The sequence below is a fragment of the Sceloporus occidentalis genome, unplaced genomic scaffold (genome assembly GCF_023333645.1).
Source record: "Sceloporus occidentalis isolate IW3139 unplaced genomic scaffold, rSceOcc1.0.p SCAF_1, whole genome shotgun sequence".
NCBI lineage: Eukaryota > Metazoa > Chordata > Lepidosauria > Squamata > Phrynosomatidae > Sceloporus > Sceloporus occidentalis.
This window is the reverse complement of record NW_028316981.1, coordinates 26214412-26235328: the sequence shown is the minus strand read 5'-3', so window position 1 is coordinate 26235328 and position 20917 is coordinate 26214412. Positions and strand designations below refer to the sequence as shown.

Here is a 20917-nt window from a genome sequence, read left to right as displayed (position 1 = left end):
ACTTGGCTTCATCCATTCATGAGAAAAGGGAAAGTGACAGGGAGTGCCCTCCCCAACCTCTTGCAGAATAAGGTCAATCTCACACTACACTGTTACAGCACTATTATTTTGCCTCAACTGCTAATGCTGCCTCCTGTGAAATTCTGGGGTTTATAGTTTAGTGAGGCCTAAGAGTTCTCTGAACGAGAATTGTAAATGCCCTTCCTTAATCTGCAAATTCCAGGATTCCACAGGAGGCAACAGCTGTTAAAGTGGAATAATAGCTCTATAACCATGTCCTACTGTCCTAACTGTGAAAGAAAGTGTAGCATAAGCTTTCATAGGCTTAGGTTCACTTTCTCATATGTAGACCAAGTCTGCGAAAGCTTATGCTATAACTTCTTTTGTGCAGTTAGGAGCTATACAGACCGGCCCTTTTAGTGCCAGATTGGGGCTGTGGCAACTGCATGCTGCAGCCCCAATCTCGCCTTTCCGCAGCACAAAAAGGACCCACAAAAAGAGGCTCTATTCTGCGCTGCAGAAAAGGTGCCGTAGCCACTGGTGCCTCAGCTTTTCGGTGATCCGTCATCTAGATACGGTGCCAGAGGAGTGCTGTAATGCCACATGCCATGTTGTATGGACGCCACGCTCCAACTCAACCCCCAGGCCAGCCTTAATGGCTGGTCTGTACAGACCTTTAATCTCAAAGGTGTTACAGGATCCATTTGTATGCTGTAAAATGTGACTGAATGAAATGACCTTGTAGGTCTTATTCACACAATGAAAATAATCCAGGTAGAATTTAAGTTGAATCCCTGTTGTTCACATGCATCCTGAATGAACCCAAATTAGATTTTGGAGGGTAGCTACCAAAAAACCAACTTAACCTGGGACAAATGAACTCAGGAATTTTTTTGAGTTTTTAAAAACACTTTGCATCATTGGCAGCATGAATAACAATGCAAACAGACCCAGATTAAATTCAGTATACCTTGAACGGGTTTTGAATACATTCACACCATGGACTTGTTGGTGGGACGAGGCTCTGCCCATCTGGCTTTAGAGGAAATGCTTATCCTTTTCCTCTTTCCCTACACAACTGGTTCCAATGGGTGGCTTCCGGAGGCTCCCCAGGAGGAAAGTGCTGTGTCCCTCCATCACCCCTGATCATGGAGGACAAGTCCAGGACTGGCAATGGAGAACACCCCCCCCTTCCTCAACTGCCAGCTCCCGCTAAAGTCCTGAAGAGATGCGGATTGATGCCATTTCCAAAGTGTGAATAACAAAAATGGAATGCATGAATGAGGATCTTAGCATCGTTCTGGTAAAAAAAATGTGTGAATGACCCTGTAAAGAATTATTATTATTATTATTATTATTATTATTATTATTATAGTTTATTTCTATAGCACTGTAAATGTACTGCAATGAGTAAGAAAGGGACTAAAATATTCTAACAGACTTCCACAAAGTACAAAGATATAATGCTGTGAACACTAAAATAAGGATAGTCCAAACCATTATGTTCCCCATCACTATGTATGGACATAAAAGCTGGACAGTAAAGAAAGCTGTTAGAAAGAAAACTCATTTGAGATTTGGTGCTGGAGAAGAGTGCTGAGGATACCATGGACAGCCAAAAAACCGAATGGGTTCTAGAACAGGTCATGCTTGAACTCTCCCTGGAAACTAAGATGATGAAACTAAGGCTGTTGTCCTTTGGTCACATCATGAAATGGTACAACTCAGTAGAAAAGACAATACTGCTAGGAAAGATAAAGGGCAGTAGAGAGGACTATACACCTGATGGCTAGACTCAATAAGATCTGGCCTGGAAACCATGGCCTGTGAGGAATGACTCAGGGAGCTGAGGATATTTAGCCTGGAGAAGAGAAGGTTAAGAGGTAATATGATAGCCCCGTTTAAATATTTGGAGGGATGTCATATTGAGGAGGGAGCAAGCTTGTTTTCTGCTGCTCCAGAGACTAAAACATGGAACAATGGATGCAAGCTACAGGAAAAGAGATTCCACCTAAACATTACTAGGAAATTCCTGACAGTAAGAGCTGTTCGACAGTGGAACACACTCCCTCAGAGAGTGGTGGACTCTCCTTCTTTGGAGGTCTTTAAACAGAGACTGGATGGCCATCTGTCAGGGATGCTTTGATTTAGATTTCCTGCATGGCAGAATGGTGTTGGACTGGATGACCCTTGTGGTCTCTTCCACCTCTGAGATTCTAGGATCTTGCAAAGGAGGAGAAGGGCCTGAATTTGCAGGACCTGAGCAGAACACTGGAGGACAGTGGTTCTTGGAGATGTCTCATCCACAGGGTAGCCATGAGTTTGGGTTGACTCGGGCAGTTAGCAATAACAACAAAACACCTTTGAGACTAACTGAAAGAGACATTAGTAGCATGAGCATGTGCTACCAATTTCTCTCTTTCAGTTAGTCTCAAAGGTGCTACAAAATCGCTTTGCATTTGGGGTGGGAGGATATGTTGAAAGAGAAGTCTGTTGGAAGAGGCTGGTGCTGAAGCTATTGTCCTGTTTGTATGGGAAAGCGCTGTGTCGACTCTATTGGCACCCCAGTGATTTCTAGTGTGAAAAACTAGACAGAAGGCATATTTGAAAATGCCCAGGCTATTTCTCTCTTAACATTTTGTGAAGTACTGTAGACTAAGCAAGTGTGCTTTGGAGCTAAAGTGAAATATTTCCACCTGACAGGTAGCACATGAAATGCTGTTCTGGTTCAATTCTCCTCTGAATCATGAAACTCACTATATGACCATGGGCCAGTCACTGTCTCTCAGCTTGATCTACCTCAGAGTTGTGTAAAGATAAAGTGAGGAGGAGGAGGAGGGTTTACAAATGCTACCTTCAGCTCACTAGAAAGACGGCAGGGTGTTAATGTACTAATAAACATGACTACTTAGGTCCAGAACACACTGCAGAAATCATCTAGTTTGAGATCACTTTTACTGCCCTGGCTCAATGCTAAGGAAGTCTGGGAACTGTGAGACATTTAGCCTTCTCTGACAGAGAACACTAGTGCCATGATAAACAACAATTCCCAGGATTCCCTAGCATTGAGCCAGGGCAATTAAAGCAGTCTCAAACTGGATGATTTCTGCAGTGTGCTTTGGACCTTAGAGAATATGCAGTGTTTGCACTGGGGCAGAAAAGGCACTATTGACAGGAAATTTCTTGGCCTTCCACATACACTTCGACAGTTAATATGGCAAATGCTCAAATTAAAAGCATTCCAAGTTCTCTTGGCAGCTTTACATGTGTGAGATTCCCTACTGGAACCTGGTTAAGTGCTATTTGGAGACTCATTGTTGCTTTCAGTCTGTGATTCCAACCATGCTTGCTGGTGGCTAGGTGAGCCAATGGTTAAAACAAATGAGTGGATTTGGAGTCAGCTGCTTTTTTTCTACAAGGGTAGGTCATTTCAGCAGTGAAGGGAATATGTTTGTTACTACAACTTGGTTTAACAAGTCTATATATTAGTAATGTACTTGTTTGATTTTGACTGAAATCTAATCTTGTGGGTGGATGTTCCTGCAGTTATTTCTACATTCAGGCTTGTGATGCTAGCTAGTTATCTCAAGGTCTGGTATTTGTGGATTACTACATGTTCTCAGAAGTGTACCATGCTTTCACTAATTTTAATAAACAGACCCTAGGCAAAATGAATCTGAATTGACATAAGTAGTCAAGATCAAATTAATCTTCATGTGTAATTTGTTCGTTTAAAGCATTTCATTCTGTTTTACAGTTGAAGAATCTTTGAGAGCAGCTTACATAAGATTTCCAGATTTCACTGTGTGAATATTTATGCAAACATGTGAAAGACTTGTTTGTCTTTTGTACCCCTCTCTTGTAGTAAAGCATTAAATCAGGATTTTAACACTTCATTGTTTTTCAGAAAATCAATATTTCTCCTCTACAATTGATTTTAAAAAAATCTTTTTCTTTTAAGTGATATTTTTTGCAAAGAAGGGTGGCAGTCGGAATGTTTTTAACAGATGAAGTGAGTGTTTTTCCCATCTGGTCTCAACAGAGATTTATGGTGCATTGGACACGGTACAGATTGGATATCCCTTATCAAGAATTCCAAAATACTCTGAAATCCAAAATTGTGCACATGGGTATCTGAGATTGTGGCACCTTTGCTTTCTAATGGTTCAGTGCACACAGACTTGTTTTCATGAACAAAATTATTAAAAATATTATGTGTAAAATTACCTTAAGACTATCTTTATAAGGTGTATACAAAACATAAAGGAATTTCATGTTTAGACTTGGGTTCCAGCTCCAAGATATCTCATTCTGTATATGCAAATATTCCAAAATATGTGGGGGGGGGATCTGAAATCCAAAACACTTCTGGCCTCAAGCATTTCAGATAAAGGAGGTTCAAACTGTAAAATAGATAGATTTTTGGAAGGAGGAAGTAAAGAGCCCGTACTTGTCAAGAGGGTTCTTGAGATATGTTTAGCTCTCCTAGTTATCTATCTTTTCCCACCCCTCCTCAAAATCTCTGCCTTTGCAAAGCAGGCCTCTACCAACATTGAAGGGGGCAGAGAACTCTACAATCCTCATAAGTGCCTGTACCATGGTTTTTCTCTTTACCTAATTGAGAACTCTTGACTCATTTAATATGGCATATAGGCATCTATAAAAGTCATGTGGCTGCTATACTCATTTATTGGTAGCACTACTGGTAATATACACAGAAGTGCTTACAAAGTCTGAAGTCTTTATTGTTCTGAGGCACAGGGCTTTGTTTCAATTTAATGGTGTGGCATATTGAGTCCTTATAACAACATAGAATGTTATTCTCTAAATTGCTTGAGAACAGGCTTTGGTTTTTAAATGACACAATTTCTGGCTAGCCTTTTCCTAGAAGATGAAGGCTGTTAAGCTCTGGCTTTAAAGACTTTTTCTCCCAATTAAGTGACACTCTCAGATCATATTTCTATGCCTTGTACCTTGACAATTGGCCTCTTTCTTCTGAAAACATTAATGTCTCCCTCTGAAAAACGTGTTTGAGTTAGTCTTTTTAATAGTCTGTTGGAACAGCAGATCTATTCTTGCCACTTGATATGCTCCCAACTATAAAAATTGGTATTCTCTAGAAGTACCATAAGTTTGAGTAGAAGCTCATGTTTTTGTTTCATATTTTTGTATTTTGTGATTTTTTTATTGTAGCCAGCGATGGTCAGGAATATTAAAAGCTGGTAGGTACTCATTGGGGTTTCAATATGGTGAGTGAAGATGGGAAAGAGTGGAGTTGGGGAGGCACTAATAATCCCCTGGACACAACTGATGTTGAGCCTTGGTGGCACAGGGGTTAAATGCCTGTACTGCAGCCACTCACTCAAAACCATAAGTTTGTGAGTTCAATACCAGCCAGGGCTCAGGCTCAACTCAGGCTTGCATCCTTCCGAGGTCGCTAAAATGAGTATCCATCTTGTTGGGGGCAATTAACTTACAGTTGTAAACAGCTTAGAGACTGCTTAGTTCAGTATGAAGTGGTATATAAATGAAGCTGCTGTTGCTATAAATGAAGCTGCTGTGGTATAATGTTTTTGGTTGTGACAGAACTAAAGGCAGAAGGAAAGGAGGAAGGCTACATTATAAGTGGATTGATCCAATAAAAGATGCCATGGCCCTGAGTTTTCAAGACCTAAGCAAGGGTATTCATGACTGGCAAAGGTTGCCATAGGTTAAAGTTGATTTGACAGCAAATAACAATAAGACTTTGGGTCAATGGGGAAATCCTAGTAATAGAAGATTTTGTGTATGTACTTTCAAATCGCCTGTTGGCTTATGGATTTTATAGGGCTACACTCTCCAAAAGATGCTTTTTAAGAATTTCCTGTCTCCTGAGTTTGGGATACTGGTTCTGTACAAATGACAGCTGTTGATTTGCTTGTCTTTGAACCTCTGACTTCTAAATTGGGCTATTAGCTAGTATATTTCTCAATTTTGCCTTTGTACTGTTATTTCACACATGAAAAGTATGTGCTTTTCAACTATGAGTAATACTTCTTTAAAAGCATATCTCATAAAGGTCACAAGAACTTGAGTTGCATACTTCAGAGATGTCATGACTACTGCACAAGGTTTATTTAGTGCCATAAACTACACCAATATAGTTCTTGCCTATAGAGTTTAATATCTAGGTGAGAAACTTGTGAGGATCAACTGTTAACAGTCAGTACAGAAAAAAAGCAAGGGTGTGGTGCTTCAGCAAGAGCTTTGCAGAAAAGTACAATTTGAAGGCAGAACTGGAGGTGTGTTGATCCTCTCCAAGAAGGCAAAGAAGGGGCTATTGCATGGAGCATCATGGACTGAAAATGAAAAGGCAAGAGTAGAAGAAAGAAGTAATACTTCCTTTTTAAAACTGTGAGGAAGTGATGAGATGTCTGAAGTAAGAAATGGCTCAAATGAGAACTATTACGTCCCACAAAGATAGGACTGTTGTATGGTATAGAGTACAGTTTTTCGCTTCTCTTTTCTTTTCTTTTTCTCTTTCTTTCTTTCTTTGAGCTGATTTTATAGGCTTTACTGGGAAGACAGAAATTGAGAAAAATAAGTAAAAGACACTCTGTATAAAGAAGTTAATTGAGAACTGGAACACCACATTATCAGCTGTGTGTTTCAGTAGCACTTTTCTGAGCGGCAAATGTTTTATTAATGTATTTGTGATGGTAGTTCTGTGAAGTAAACTAAACAGCAAGAGGGGGCAGGCAAGAGGTAAAGACATACTGCTGCATTACAAATGATTACTTGCATAACTGAGCTGGCATTTGAACATGGTTCCTTAACCACAGGGCTACAAGAATAGTAATAGCAATAGCAGCTTCATTTATATACCAGTTCATTCCATACTAAGGAGTCTCTAAGCGGTTTACAACTGTAAGCTAATGTAAGACTGACATGGCTGCATTTGACCACTTATCAGAAAGTGATTGGGAGCCTGCATTCGGTGTGAGCATTACAATTTATATATATATATATATATATATATAGAGAGAGAGAGAGAGAGAGAGAATGAATTTTATTATATTACATAAAATAAATATCATACAAATACATTTATGTGAAAATGAAGGAGAAAGAAAAGAAAAAATCCTGTATGTTTTACTTTCTATTTGTATTTATAAATCAGTTTCCAACTTGTATTAGTCCTCTATCTTCTTAGCCTACAAGAATCACATTTCATTTCATTCCTCTTTAGCAATAACTGTTAATATTATTTACTGTCTCACTGGGTTTGTACCATACTTTAAATTATATTCTTATTACTCTACTAGTACCAAATTTTCTCGACCTTTTCCCATTTATTTTCATATTCTTGGTTTGTTTTACCTGCAGTATAAATCGTCAGTGTAGTTTTAATTTTCATTCTGCTATACTAGATATTACTTTAGATTTCCAGTCTTTGGCATAAACTATAGGTGCTGCAGAAATCATATATAAGATTACACTAATCTGATTATAAATCAATTTGGCGTGTATTATGTCCACTATATTTAATAGGAACAACTCTGGGAGTAAAGGAATATTTATTTTTAAAATTTCTTGCGTTATTTTATGTATGTTTTTCCAGTATTTTTGGATCTCTTCACATTGCCACCATACATGGTACATAGTTCCAATTTTCCCTTTTTCCAGCAATAGCCGTCGGAGTGTTTTTTCATTTTTGATAGTCTTGAGGGAGTTAAATACCATCTGTGTAGAATTTTTAAGTAGTTTTCTTTTATTGTATTACACTTAGTAAATTTCTGATTATTTTTCCATGAATGTTCCCACATTGTTAAGAGTATTAGTCCACCTATATTTTGCATCCATTTTATCATAGTTTCTTTAAGGGTTTCTTCTTTCGTTTCAATATCTAATAGTATTTTGTAAGTTTTCATTATGAATCCTTTTACACCTCCTATTAAAATTTTATCAAACTCTTTTCTTTTTGTCTCTATTCCTTCCTTTTTCAAACCTTTATTAAACTCTTATTTGGAGATAATGTAGCCAATTAATTGATATCCCTTCCTGCTCTAATTGTTCTCTTGTCTTGATTTCGCCCTTTATTATTGTTATGCATTCTTCATGTTTGATCCACTTATGGTCTCCCTTAAATTCGTTTTTGCGGAAAGCTGCTTGTGGAGAGGCCCATCTCGGGATTTTTAAATTAAAAAAAATCTTATATGTTTTCCACACTTTGAATAATGTTTCCTTGTATAGTGTGTGTTAATTTCTTTATCTATTGTGGGGTCATCCTGATTTCATGTTAAAACCTTCTAGATTTAGCATTTTCTGGTTGTCTAACAGGATCCAATCTCTTACCCATAAAAGTGCAGATGAATCATTACAACCTATTTTTAATAAACCGAATTTTCTGCTTTTAAAAAACCTAAATGCTAATTGTATAAACTTTACATGCTAATTGTATAGCTTGTGGGCATAACAACTAAGCTTGATTTTTTTTCCTTTTCCCTTCTCCTACATCTTCTACCCCACACCCCAAATTTAGGAGGCAGAGAAGTCAAATGAAGTCAAAAGAACAATAGTGGTGGGAAAAGAAGCGGACATTGTGCTCCTGCTCTGCAGTTTGGCAGAGCACTAAGATGTCTGTGGACATGAACAGCCAGGGCTCTGACAGCAATGAAGAGGACTATGATCCAAACTGTGATGAAGAGGAAGAGGATGAAGATCCTGGGGACATTGAGGATTACTATGTGGGGGTGGCAAATGACGTGGAGCAACAGGGAGCAGATGCCTTTGATCCTGAGGAATATCAGTTCACCTGCCTGACGTATAAGGAGTCTGAGAGTACCTTGAATGAGCACATGGTCAGCTTGGCCTCTGCATTAAAGGTGAGAAGTGCTGGGGAATTTGATAAAGGTGCACCTTTCAGGCTGCAGAATGGACAAGACAAACCTGAATCGTTTGGTCTGCCATCAAAGCTGTAAGTGACCATTGACCCAAAGTGCTGTGGATTCTGGGTGGCTGAGATTCCAATGTCGCTAGTGTACTAGAGTTGCCTTGTGAAGTCTTTTTGCTTTTTTGCAGAGTTTCTATTTCTTAAATACAAATGTTTAATGCTTAATAGAGAACAAAAATGTCCAGGTTCCCCTCTCTTATCTTGCTTATTTACTTACTTCTCAACATGGAATATTTCCTTTTTTTAATGAAAAGTTTTCCACTACACAGTGTTACAGGTAAGAATCCTTGACATTTGTCCACTTAAGCTCTTTCTACCAGTGGAATAGCTTCTATTGAGGGGAACAGTTCCCCATCCTTTCAGAGTCTGTTTTTGAAAGTTTGGGAACACTCCAGAGCTGTTTTGTGGCCTGGGTGTGGGCGATACAGAGGATGAAGGAAAGAAAAAAAGTTCCATTGGGCAAAAGTAAATCTGCTCATGCAACATTGAATCTTGTCCCCAAATACTCACATGCACACACATAGAAATAATATAGCTATTATATGAAGACTTACGTTCACATATTGTGTTTCTTGCTATAATTCCCATGTCTAGCTTTTGTCCAGGGGTGGAAAGTTTATGATCACCAAATGTTTGTTGTTGAACTTGCAACTCCCAGACTTCTGTTAGCTTATATACACAAAACAATATCCCATGTTAGTCCCAGAAATTATCACATAAACTCATCTACAGGTTGACCTCATGTATAAGCTGATAGCATGTTTTGGAGCCAAAGTTATGGATTTTGGTATGACCTGTGGATAAGTTGAGGGTAAAACATAGGAGACGTGTAGCAAAGGACATAAAGAATATAGCAAAGGAAAGGGATGTCAAAGAACTACAAAATTCCAACAGGCATAACTGTTTGTGCTCATGGATGAGGAGGGAACTATAGAAAATGGTGGCGCTGTGGTGGTGGGGAGGCGACCAGGAGCAGGTGAGGCTAAGAAAACATGTACATGTCTATTCTCTTGGCACTCTTTTGAAGGGAAGTGCCAAAGGTCCATCACCATTTTCTTGCCCAGGCAGTCGGAAAGACACTGGAAGCGGTGCCACAACGGATAGAGTAGAGGAGGTGGCGGGATGGACTAAGCTCTCACCTTTTAACACTTTTCTCAGAGAAGGAGATGGTTCCCTTTTTAAATAAGAATCAAGATAACAGTATTTCTGTCTACCCATGGATAAGTCAACCCGGTTTTTTTGTGCTGATTTTTTGACTACATTTTGTAGACTTATACATGAGTCTGTACAGTAAACCCTGAATAAATAAGGAATGTCTCCTCTTCTGCCAATTTGTGTAAATGAAATCTTGCTTTTGATCTGAGTTCCTTATTGGGTTGCTGAAGAAGTCAGTGTATCAAGTCTTAGTTGCACTATATTTGATGCCTTTTTCCTATAAAATATATTGTGCACTGGAAATCACTGCAAAGTATGGAACCTCAAGGTGCCTATTAAGCTCAAAGCAACTAAGAACCTAACTTGGTCCAAAGTAAGTAGAAAAACAATAAAACGTTAGACGTTCCAATCTAGCAACTGGATATTACATTGTCTTCTTGAGAAGGAATAATCATAGACTTCAAGAGGAGCAAATCAGTGCTCCCAAAACCCTGTTATTACCATGACAAGAGGTTTGTTTAGGGGCGGTGTTCTTGCCTCCTGCTGTACCAATGACTAATTACTCCACATAAAGAAAGACAATTTCTATACACACTGAACTGAAAAAGAACAATAATCTCCTCAGTATTTGGTTAATACTGTTTGGGCCATAGACTTGATAAGCTTGCAGGCCCTGCTGCAATGCTCAGAAAAGAGTTCAGTCTAAGCTGATGGTACTTGGCACTTGTACTAAGCCATCTGACATAATCATGACACATAGTAATGACCTGTCATGAACTTTAAAATCACCACCAACTGAGTCTGTTACCACCAATAATGTAAAGTGCAAAACAGGCGTGTTGCCTCTCTTCTGATTGTTTTATTGATATTTGAAACCTGACCTGGTGTCACCAGCTTAAAATCATGTGCCAAATGAAATTGGCCTTAAATATTTCTGGGAAGCTTATCAAGACATAATAATAGAAATGAACAGTCCTGTTTTGTATGCACACATTAAGTGTCAGTTGTTTCTGGAAATGGCAGTGGAATCCCAAGTTCTCAGAAGACAACTTAATAAATGTAGGGTACTCTGATTTTGAAAGCTAGGCAGTGCCAGCCCTGGTTAATACTTAGATGGGAGAATGCCAATTAATACCAGGTGGTGTAGGCTTTATTTGAGATGAAGGAACTACTTTTGAGCATTCCTTAAGAAGACCCTATGAAATTCGAAAGGCAACTTGAAGGCACATACACATTCTTTTAATTTTAATGACTTCATTCTGTCACTTTTGGTAATGGTCCTTGCTTTTAAAGGTGCGCCTCACACTTGCAGGCTGACATCGCCTTATATTAAAAAAATTAGCTTCAGATGAATCCTGGTGATGCAGTAGTTAAATGTCTGTACTGCAGCCACTCACTCACAAACCACAAGGTTGTGAGTTCAATAGCAGCCAGGAGCTCCGGGTTGACTCAGCCTGGCATCCTTCCCTTGGTTGCTAAAATGAGTATCCAGCTTGTTGGACGCAATTCCCTTACACATTGTAAACCGCTCGGTACATCAGTAAGTGGTAAAGAAATGTACTTGCTATTGCTATGAGACACCCTCATTGGAACCACTGGTGTTCTTTCCAATGACTTTTTCAAGAGCTCTGAGAGCATACCAATCGTTACAAGTTATAAATGTGTTCCTATTTCAGTAGAAAAAAGGAGTGAACAATTTTGATTCTGGAGGAAACAAAGTTGGAGGAAATTTGGACATGCTTAAAGAATTGCCTGAATTCTCTTTGGAAGTCAAGGTGGACTAAACTGAAGCTGTCCTACTTTGGACACATGAGAAGGCAGGACTCACTAAAAAGACAGTAATGCTGGGAAAGGTGGAGGGTATTAGAGAGATAGACCACACATCAGATGGATAGACTCAGTCAAGGGAACCATGGTGCTGAGCCTACAGGACCTGAGCAGAGCAGCTGAGAACAGAGGGGCTTGGAGATATCTCATTCATGGGGTTGCTATGAGTCAGTCAACTTGAAGAGCTAACAACAACAGAGAATTGCTTTAGTAAGCTATCTTGTTTGAACTTAAACTCAGGCGGGATACAAACCGCCATATAGTACGTATAGGATACGTACTAGGGTTAGGAAGGGGCGGTGCTTCCGCACCCCCCTAACCCTAGTAAGTATCCTATACGTACAAGATGGCGGCGCCCCTTCTACATGGGCGCCACCATCTTTACGTACTGGACGCATAGCGTCCAGACGTGTCGCGGCGCCTATGACGTCGCGAGTCCGCGCCAGGCGCCTCGCGATGTCATAGAGGCGCCGCAAGAAGAAGCTCCGAAATGGAGCTTCTTTTTTGCTCCGCGCGGGAGCCGCGTGGTTTGGCTGCTGCAGCTCCCGCGCGGAGCAAACGGCGGCGGCGGGGAAGCGCCGCAAACTGGCGGTTTGTATCCCGCCTATGTTTATGTTTTTAGCCAAGCTGAAGTTCCTCTTCAGTGAAATTACTCATGCTATGATAAATTGCAACCTTCAACAGCCTTCTAATTACAGATATTTTATTCATTCAGTTAACTTATATCCTGCCTTTCTCCTAGCACCCAAATGGCTAACAGCAAAAGTAAAACAAGATGGAGCTAAAAACTTGATTATGAAAAAGTTAAAGCATGCTATCAAAATAGCATTAATATTAGCTTCAAGATAAAACAAAATTAAAAATACAGCACACTTCTCTAATAAAAGACCCATCTGTAAAACCAGTTAATAAAATGCCTGGTTAAATAAACACTCTTTACGTACCAGCGAAAACAGCACAAAATGTCATCCTTAAGTCTCCAGGACCAGATGAACTACATCCAAGAGTATTAAAAGAACTGGCAAATGTAATATCGGAGCCATTGGCAATAATCTTTGAGAACTCCTGGAGAACAGGAGAAGTCCCAGCAGACTGGAGGAGGGCAAACGTTGTCCCCATCTTCAAAAAGGGAAAAAAAGACGATCCCAACAATTATCGTCCAGTCAGTCTGACATCAATCCCAGGAAAGATTCTAGAGCAGATCATTAAACAGAGAGTCTGTGAACATCTAGAAAGGAATGCCATAATCACAAAAAGTCAACATGGGTTTCAGAGAAACAAGTCATGCCAGACAAATCTGATCTCTTTCTTTGATAAAATTATCAGCTTGGTAGATGAAGGGAATGCTGTGGATATAGGATATCTTGATTTCAGTAAGGCCTTTGACAAGGTTTCCCATGATATTCTTGCAAACAAGCTTGTAAAATGTGGGCTAGACAAAGTAACTGTTAAATGGATCTGTAATTGGTTGACCGGCCGAACCCAAAGGGTGCTCAACGATGGCTCTTTTTCCTCCTGGAGGGAAGTGACCAGTGGGGTCCCACAGGGCTCTGTCCTGGGCCCAGTGCTATTCAACATCTTTATCAATGACCTGGATAACAGAATTGGGAGCACACTTATCAAATTTGCAAATGACACCAAATTAGGAGGAATAGTTAATACTCCAGAGGACAGGACCAACATTCAAAATGATCTGAATAGACTAGAAAGCTGGGCCAAAGCTAACAAAATGAAATTCAACACAGAGAAATGCAAGGTACTGCACTTAGGGCGAAAAAATGAAATGCACAGATATAGGATGGGAGACACATTGCTGAATGAAAGTACATGTGAAAGAGATCTAGGAGTCCAAGTAGACCATAAGTTGAACATGAGTCAACAGTGTGATGCGGCAGCTAAAAAGGCCAATGCAATTCTAGGCTGCATCAATAAAAGTATAGTGTCTAGATCAAGAGAAGTAATAGTGCCACTGTATTCTGCTTTGGTCAGGCCCCACCTGGAATATTGTGTACAGTTGCACCACAATTCAAAAAGGACATTGAGAAACTGGAGTGTGTCCAGAGGAAGGCGACTAAAATGGTGAAAGGTCTAGAAACCTTGCCCTATGAGGAACGACTCAGGGAGCTGGGGATGGTTAGCCTGGAGAAGAGAAGGTTAAGAGGTGATATGATAGCCCTGTTTAAATATTTGAAAGGATGTCACATTGAGGAGGGAGCAAGCTTGTTTTCTGCTGCTCCAGAGAACAGGACCCGGAACAATGGATGCAAGCTACAGGAAAAGAGATTCCACCTCAACATTAGGAAGAACTTCCTGACAGTAAGGGCTGTTCGACAGTGGAACAAACTCCCCCGGAGTGTAGTGGAGTCTCCTTCCTTGGAGGTCTTTAAGCAGAGGCTAGATGGCCATCTGTCGTGAACGCTTTGATTTGGATTTCCTGCATGGCAGGGGGTTGGACTGGATGGCCCTAGTAGTCTCTTCCAACTCTACGATTCTATGATTCTATGATTTTGGCAGCACCAATATTTGGAAATGGAAGTTTTGGAGGGGTAGAGGGGTTTGGGTTTTTTTGTTTTTTTGTTTGTTTTTGTTTTTTTGCAAATTTTTACATTTTGGGAGGCTTCTGAGGCTGCAAATGTGAGGTCCAGGGGCCAAATGCAACCCAGGGGTCACATTCTTCTAAGTCAGGCATTTGCTGAGGAACCATACAAAGTATGCCCCCAAAAAATTCTGACATTAAACATGGAGCAAAACGCCAAAAACAAAAAAATAATGTTTGGATAAAGAATTTGTTGAACACTGAAAGAAACAAAAGATGTATATAAAAAGGAAATTATGTAAAAACACTTCTAGGTTTGGCAAAACCGCTATATGGTCAGTATGTTAAATGCTTAGAAGAAGCATTTGATATGCTGCGGGAAAAGTTGAGAAGAGGGGTATGTTGAGAAGGGGGATATGTGGAAATGGTTATAGATTGGTAAATTGAGGGGGGAATTGTGACTCAAGAACAAGTGTTTCAGGCAAATAGCATCAAGGCAAATAGGGAAAAAATAAGTACAGTGGGCCCTTGGTATCCACTGGGGTTTGGTTCCAGGCCACCCCACCCCCTGTGAATACCAAAATCCATGGGTGCTCAAGTCAATGGGGTAGTAAAATTCTGTCCCTTACATACTATGGCAAAACCAAGGTTTGATTTTTGGATTTTTCAGAACTATATTTTCAAGCCATGGATGGTTGAATCTGTGGATGCAGAATCCATGGGTACAGAGGGCTGACTGTAAAGAAAAAGATGGAACTGTTGACCACCTTATTTGTTCATGTAGCAAGATCACACAGACTGAATGTAAGACAACACTGTCATAAGTTGGCTATAATGATACACTGAAATCTATGCAAAAAGTATGGTTTACCATCTACAAAAAATGGTGGGAACATAAGCTTTAAAATAGTAAAGCAAAAATTTTGGGGGGGGGCTTCTAGAGTTCAGAATGATAAACTGTTAAAGATAATATACCAGGCATAGCTGTGGTCAAGAAAAATAAAGTCTTGTTTATACTTGTAAACGTAGCAATCATCAGAGATGGCAGAATTAAATACAAAGAGAGGTAGAAGATTATGAAACATCCAGACTTACAAACTGAGATTTAGAATCTGGGAGAATAAGTATACTTACAGTGGTGATAGGTGCTCTTGGAGCAATTCCAAATGGACTGACAAAATATCTGAATGTTGTTGCCATAGATCACAATAATACAATAACAGAAAGTGGCATAGTTTGTTATATTATCTGAGGATACCTCACTGATTCACAGATTTTTGGATATAATCCAAATCTTTTGCAGTCCAGGACTGCCGTCATGAACATCTGGTAAACTCTGAAACCAAGATAATAAGCATTGCGAAGGTTCAGTGTATTGTGTGTTATTTTAATAACAGATCTAGAGGACAGGTCATCCTTATTGTCTGTGGAGATCAGTGGGTAGTCAGGACTGAGGAGCTGGGACTTCCATGAGGCAAAAATAACACTTGAACTATACACTTTCTAGTTTACAGCTCATTCTTGTAGCCATTAACTGCTGGAGGATTTTGCACTCTCTTTCTCTCTTCTTAGATAGATAGGGATTTCCTGCATGCAAACTCCTCCCTCTCTCTTATTCACACTAACCATGTGACTTAGGTCACTCCCTCTTTGGGACTAATAGATATTCTCTCAAAGATTTTCAGCTGAGCCGTTGTGTTTCCATCTTCCTGATCTCAACTTTCTTTTGAAAGATGGTGAGATAAATATTTTTTTAACCTGAACTAGTCACTAGCTAGATTAGGATATAGCTTCTATGTAAATATAGATTAAAGCCATTAGTAAACTTTTGTTTTAAACTACAAACTACATGCTTGTTATTTTTGAATTGGTCTCAGTTCTTAGGGAAATACAGTTAGACAAAAGCACATTTCTGCTACTCTTCTCATTTAAAGCCAGACTCTAACAGGTTTGGCTATGACATTTTTGATACAGTATTTAAATATTTTTGTTTCCTTAAAAAGGCTGAAGCACTAGGAAACTTAAATTATCCCAATTTAATGCTGTAAAATCTTTTGCCAGATGTAGTAACGTATTTCCCCTCCTGATCTCAAGGCTACTCTGACCTTCAGATGTCAGTTTTGGGGTGAGAATGGTTAGACACTATCCTCAACAGATGACGAAGCTTTTTGATAAAGTTGGCATCACCTAACAATAAGGATTTCATAGGCATGGAGCACTTAAGCTCAGGTGATATGATTACATCAATTGTAGGACAGCACATTAAAGAGAGAGAGCCAGTGTGGTGTAGTAGTTTGTTGGACTACTGGGAAACCAGGGTTGTAATCCTTCCTCAGTCAAGGAAACCCACTGGGTGACCTTGAGCAAGTCACAGTCTCTCAGTCTCAGACGATGGCAAAGGTAAACCCTCTCTGAACAAATCTTGCCAAGAAAACCCTGTGAGAGGTTCATCTTAGGGTTGCCATAATTCAGAAAGGACTTGAAGGCACAAAACAACAACAGCAATATGATAGAAATGTGCTCCACTGACTGATCCACTTGAAATACAGATGGGGCAGTAATATGTTGCGGATGGGGGAGTGTGCACAGTGTGCCGTTGTCTGTAGGAAACAATCTTGCTGTTTATTTTCCTTAAAAGTAATTTTATAAAAAGCTGTAGTCTTACTTTAAAATAACTGAAGCTTTTAATGTCCAGAGGAAATTTTTTACTTGGCCTTTCATAAGCTAGACAATTGTTCCAGTGAAATTTCAAAATGTCTCAACCTTGGCATTTGAAATACTGTATCAGTTTGCATAAAGTAAAATGAAAGGTCTCACATGGCAATGGCAATGCATCAGAATGCCTGGCCTGGTTCTTTGGCAAAGCTGAATATAGTGTTGCCAGAATGGCCTGAGTCTGTTCAAAACGAACACCACATAAAAATAGATTACTGTTTGTCCTCACCTTTTTAACTCCCCGACATACCTGTTTTTCAAGGACAGAAGTGGCATTCTGGAAACTTTTTGTTTGTTTGTTTGTTTGTTATTGTTGTTTTGCCATTTTTCTTCTCTTCAATGGACCAAAACCTGATATCTGGACCTGTGCAATTGCCCACTCCACCCTAAAGATTGAACCTTTTATGGATTTGCAGGATGCTAAAAATCTAATTTTACAGCTGTTGATCTTTGCACCATAAAATCATCTAAACAATTTGTCAGCATATCCGAGAGTTTACCTTAGTGCTTCTGTAGTTTGACTGGAAGATAAGTAACACTAGCTGTGAAAAGCACTAAAGCTCACAGCATGGAAGTCTAGCAGCCTGCCAGCAAAAATAGAAAAGGGCCACACTGAAGATGTGATATGTTTAGCCTGGCTCCTAGTTCTGTGGGAGCTAGTCTTCTAATCTTCAGTTAGAAGAAATCTGTTTTAACACCAAGGAACACATCAAGCCAATGTTGCTTTTGAATAACTTTAAAGATGCATGTTGTGATTTAAGTATACTGTAGGTGATGTAGCTACTACAGGTTCAGTATCCCGTATCTGAAATGCTTGTGACCAGAAGTGTTCTGCATTTTGGAATATCTGTATTTGCATATTTGTACATAATGAGATATTTTGAACCCAAGTCGTTTATCTTTCATATATACTTTATATACATAGCCTCAAGGTAGTTTTAGAATAATGTTGTGCATGAAACAAAATTTGTGTACATTGAATCATTAGAAAGCAAAGGTGTTGCTAGCTCAGGCTCCAATGAAAAAAGTTTTGGTTTTTGGAGTATTTTAAATTTTGTAATTCAAAGGGAGACTCAACTTGTATTTTCATAGTATCGTCTTTAGTGTAATTACGTCAGACTAATGAACATAATATTAGTGGACAATGATCTGTGATAATCATAGTTTACTTACATTTGTGAAACAGTAAATTAGTTTCCAGAATTAAGTTTGCGAATAAAAAGGTAAAAAAACCAAAATGCCAGAGATGATCTTTCATCCAGCGTTGTGTTTGATGTTGTAATGCTTGTTGCTAAAATATTTGAAAATATATTTGTGACATGGTGAACTAATCAATAAGCGAGAGACAAAGGTCCAAAACACATTGCCGAAATAATCCATCTTGAAACTTCTTTAACTGCTCTGGCTCAATGCTAGGAAATTCTGGGAACTGTAGTTTTGTAAGACATTTAGCCAAATCAGCAAAAACAGATGTCAGAGACCTCTGGTGCCACAATAAACTACAATTCCCAGGATTGCCTAGCACTGAGCCACAGCAGTTAAAGCAGTCTTAAGGTAGATTATTTTTACAGTGTGATTTGGACCAGAAGGAGAGATGGGGTACACTTTAAGAAGGTGAGCTTGACTGAAAGACTTCCAGGAGCAGAAAATACCTGAGTGACACCTCTTTCACTGAGCTCTGTGAAAGAGAGGGTGACAGCAGTGTCTGTACTAGCTAGGAGGCAAGATCAAATTGATAATTTATCATCCTGGACAGGAGGGGATGCTTTTATAACACCTCATGAGTAAAAATGCCTTAAAGAAAGAAACTGATTTGTTTGGAGAAGTGAAATTGTTTTGACTGGGAGAGGCAGTTCACAGAAAGTAATTAGAATAACAACAGAGGTTAAGTGTAAGGTGGTTTTATCTGGACATTCTTTTGGAGGAGGCATGGAAGAGACAACTGTCTTAACTCTTTGCCAAGGTTTTGTTGAAAATGAGATTTTACTGATACAACCTCTGGAGATACATTTGCAGGGTTGGGGCAAGTGATAAGGGAGAAATGTAAATTGGTGATAAACGATTTCAAAAACTTTAGAGTGAATGCTAGATTGAAATTGGACTAGCTGAGGAACTGAAGATGAAGTGGAAGATGAAGATGGAGAATTGGGTGAAGCTAGACCTGGGCAAGACACAGCAGACAGTTTGAAGTCGGAAGAGCATGAAAGGGCATTTGCAGGTGAGGGTTTGTGACCTGACCAGGAGGACTTTAGAGTTTTGGAGGCAATATTGGAAGAGTCAGTCAAGACTGATAGGAGCATTGGAATTAACATAAGGTAGAAGAGGGGGGTTGGGAGGGTCTGCATGAGTGTTTTTCATGGAACATTCCCCCCAATTTTATGTGATTTGAAAAAAGATGCCCAGTTTGCAGATTTGGGGGAAAGCCCATAGATTTAAATATGAAGACTAAAAAAATTAAGTGTGGCTTTTCTGGATTTAAAATTAATATTAGGGCTTACAAAGGGATCTTGTAGCAGCTTTGAGACTAACTGAAAGAAAGAAGTTGGTAGCATGAGCTTTTGTAGACTTAAACCTATTTTGTCAGATGCATGTTTGGAGTGGAGAATCCTGAGGCAGACCTATACAGTCGCCCTTCCTTTCTCGCGGAGTTGGGATCCACATTCTTGAATATTCCGTTATCATCAATTCTTGAATCACTAATGGATTTTAAAACTTGAAGAGAAAAGTGTAATCTTTTGGTTTGTGGAGGGAGAATTTGTTTTGTTTTATATATTTGGAAATCTTAATTATTATTTGTTCTAGAAAGAGTGTGTTTCGACTCAAAGTCCTGCTTAACGTTTTGTCTTATCCTGAATTCATACTTTCTCAGCCTCAGCTTTTCTAAGGCATGGCTTTCTAATTAAGATTTATATCTCATTTGCATTCACTTTTATCTCTGCATGTGAGAATAACAGTTGGAATAATTTAGGGCTGAATCTGTAGCCATATCTTGCCATATCTTGCATATGTTATTACGGAAACCATTACATAATACTAGCAGCCTAATCAAAAGCTGAATCTTAACTGGCTTGGATCCGAATGTTTCCTGTTGCTTAGTACAGTCGCTTTCTTATTACAGCTTTTCATGACCCTGAACAGATGGAGACCTGAAATGTTGTGGCCTATAGGGAATTGCTGCTACTCCTGGGAAATGGAGGTAGGAGAAAATTGGTGAAAATCAAGAGCTCCCATTTATCTGGGTAGCCCTGTGCATCCAAACTGCTGAGTTCAGTGAAACCAGTTCCTAAGCAAGTGTGCACAACATTGCAGTCAAAGCATGAGAAAGAGCTGATAATGGCAACGAGATTAAGCTTTGCATCTAAAGTCCAGATTGAAATTTCAGTAGATGTATTAGGCATACCCCTTCTTCCACAATGTGATACTATTTTACTTGACAGAGTCATTGTAAGGGTCATTGAAATACAGTGCATTTCAAGCACTTCAGAATACTAAATAAATAAATAAATAGTATAATACAAGAAAAATACATTGGGTTGTGACCCTGCATCAGATGAGCTGCAGAAGAATACTGGTATGGTCATGTACCTTATTTCCACTTGTCTGGTATGGTTAATCAAAGCAAAACAAATTTAATAAGAGCTGAATATTTACCTTGATGGGGCTTGCTTTGGGGTTCTGTGTAGGAGACCAGTTGGATTAAGGCTAGCACATACAGATTAAATGCAAAGAACAAATTGTTCCACAGTTTAACC

At 39.3% G+C, this 20917-nt stretch overlaps 1 protein-coding gene across 3 annotated transcripts in view; it reads left to right on the top strand.

Annotated features, from left to right (window-relative positions):
- The window catches only part of LOC149321260 (E3 ubiquitin-protein ligase ARIH2), a 51373-nt gene that overhangs the window by 7390 nt on the left and 23066 nt on the right, over positions 1–20917 (top strand). The window contains exons 2-3 of one of the 3 annotated variants that reach the window (XM_089518471.1): positions 8522–8864; positions 20284–20361. In XM_089518471.1, the coding sequence (XP_089374597.1) occupies positions 8616–8864; positions 20284–20361 (327 nt within the window). In that variant the 5' untranslated portion in view covers positions 8522–8615. Of the gene's footprint in view, positions 1–8521; positions 8865–8937; positions 8957–20283; positions 20362–20917 lie in introns of those variants that run through there. The other 2 variants (XM_089518477.1, XM_089518486.1) reach the window with 2 other exon arrangements.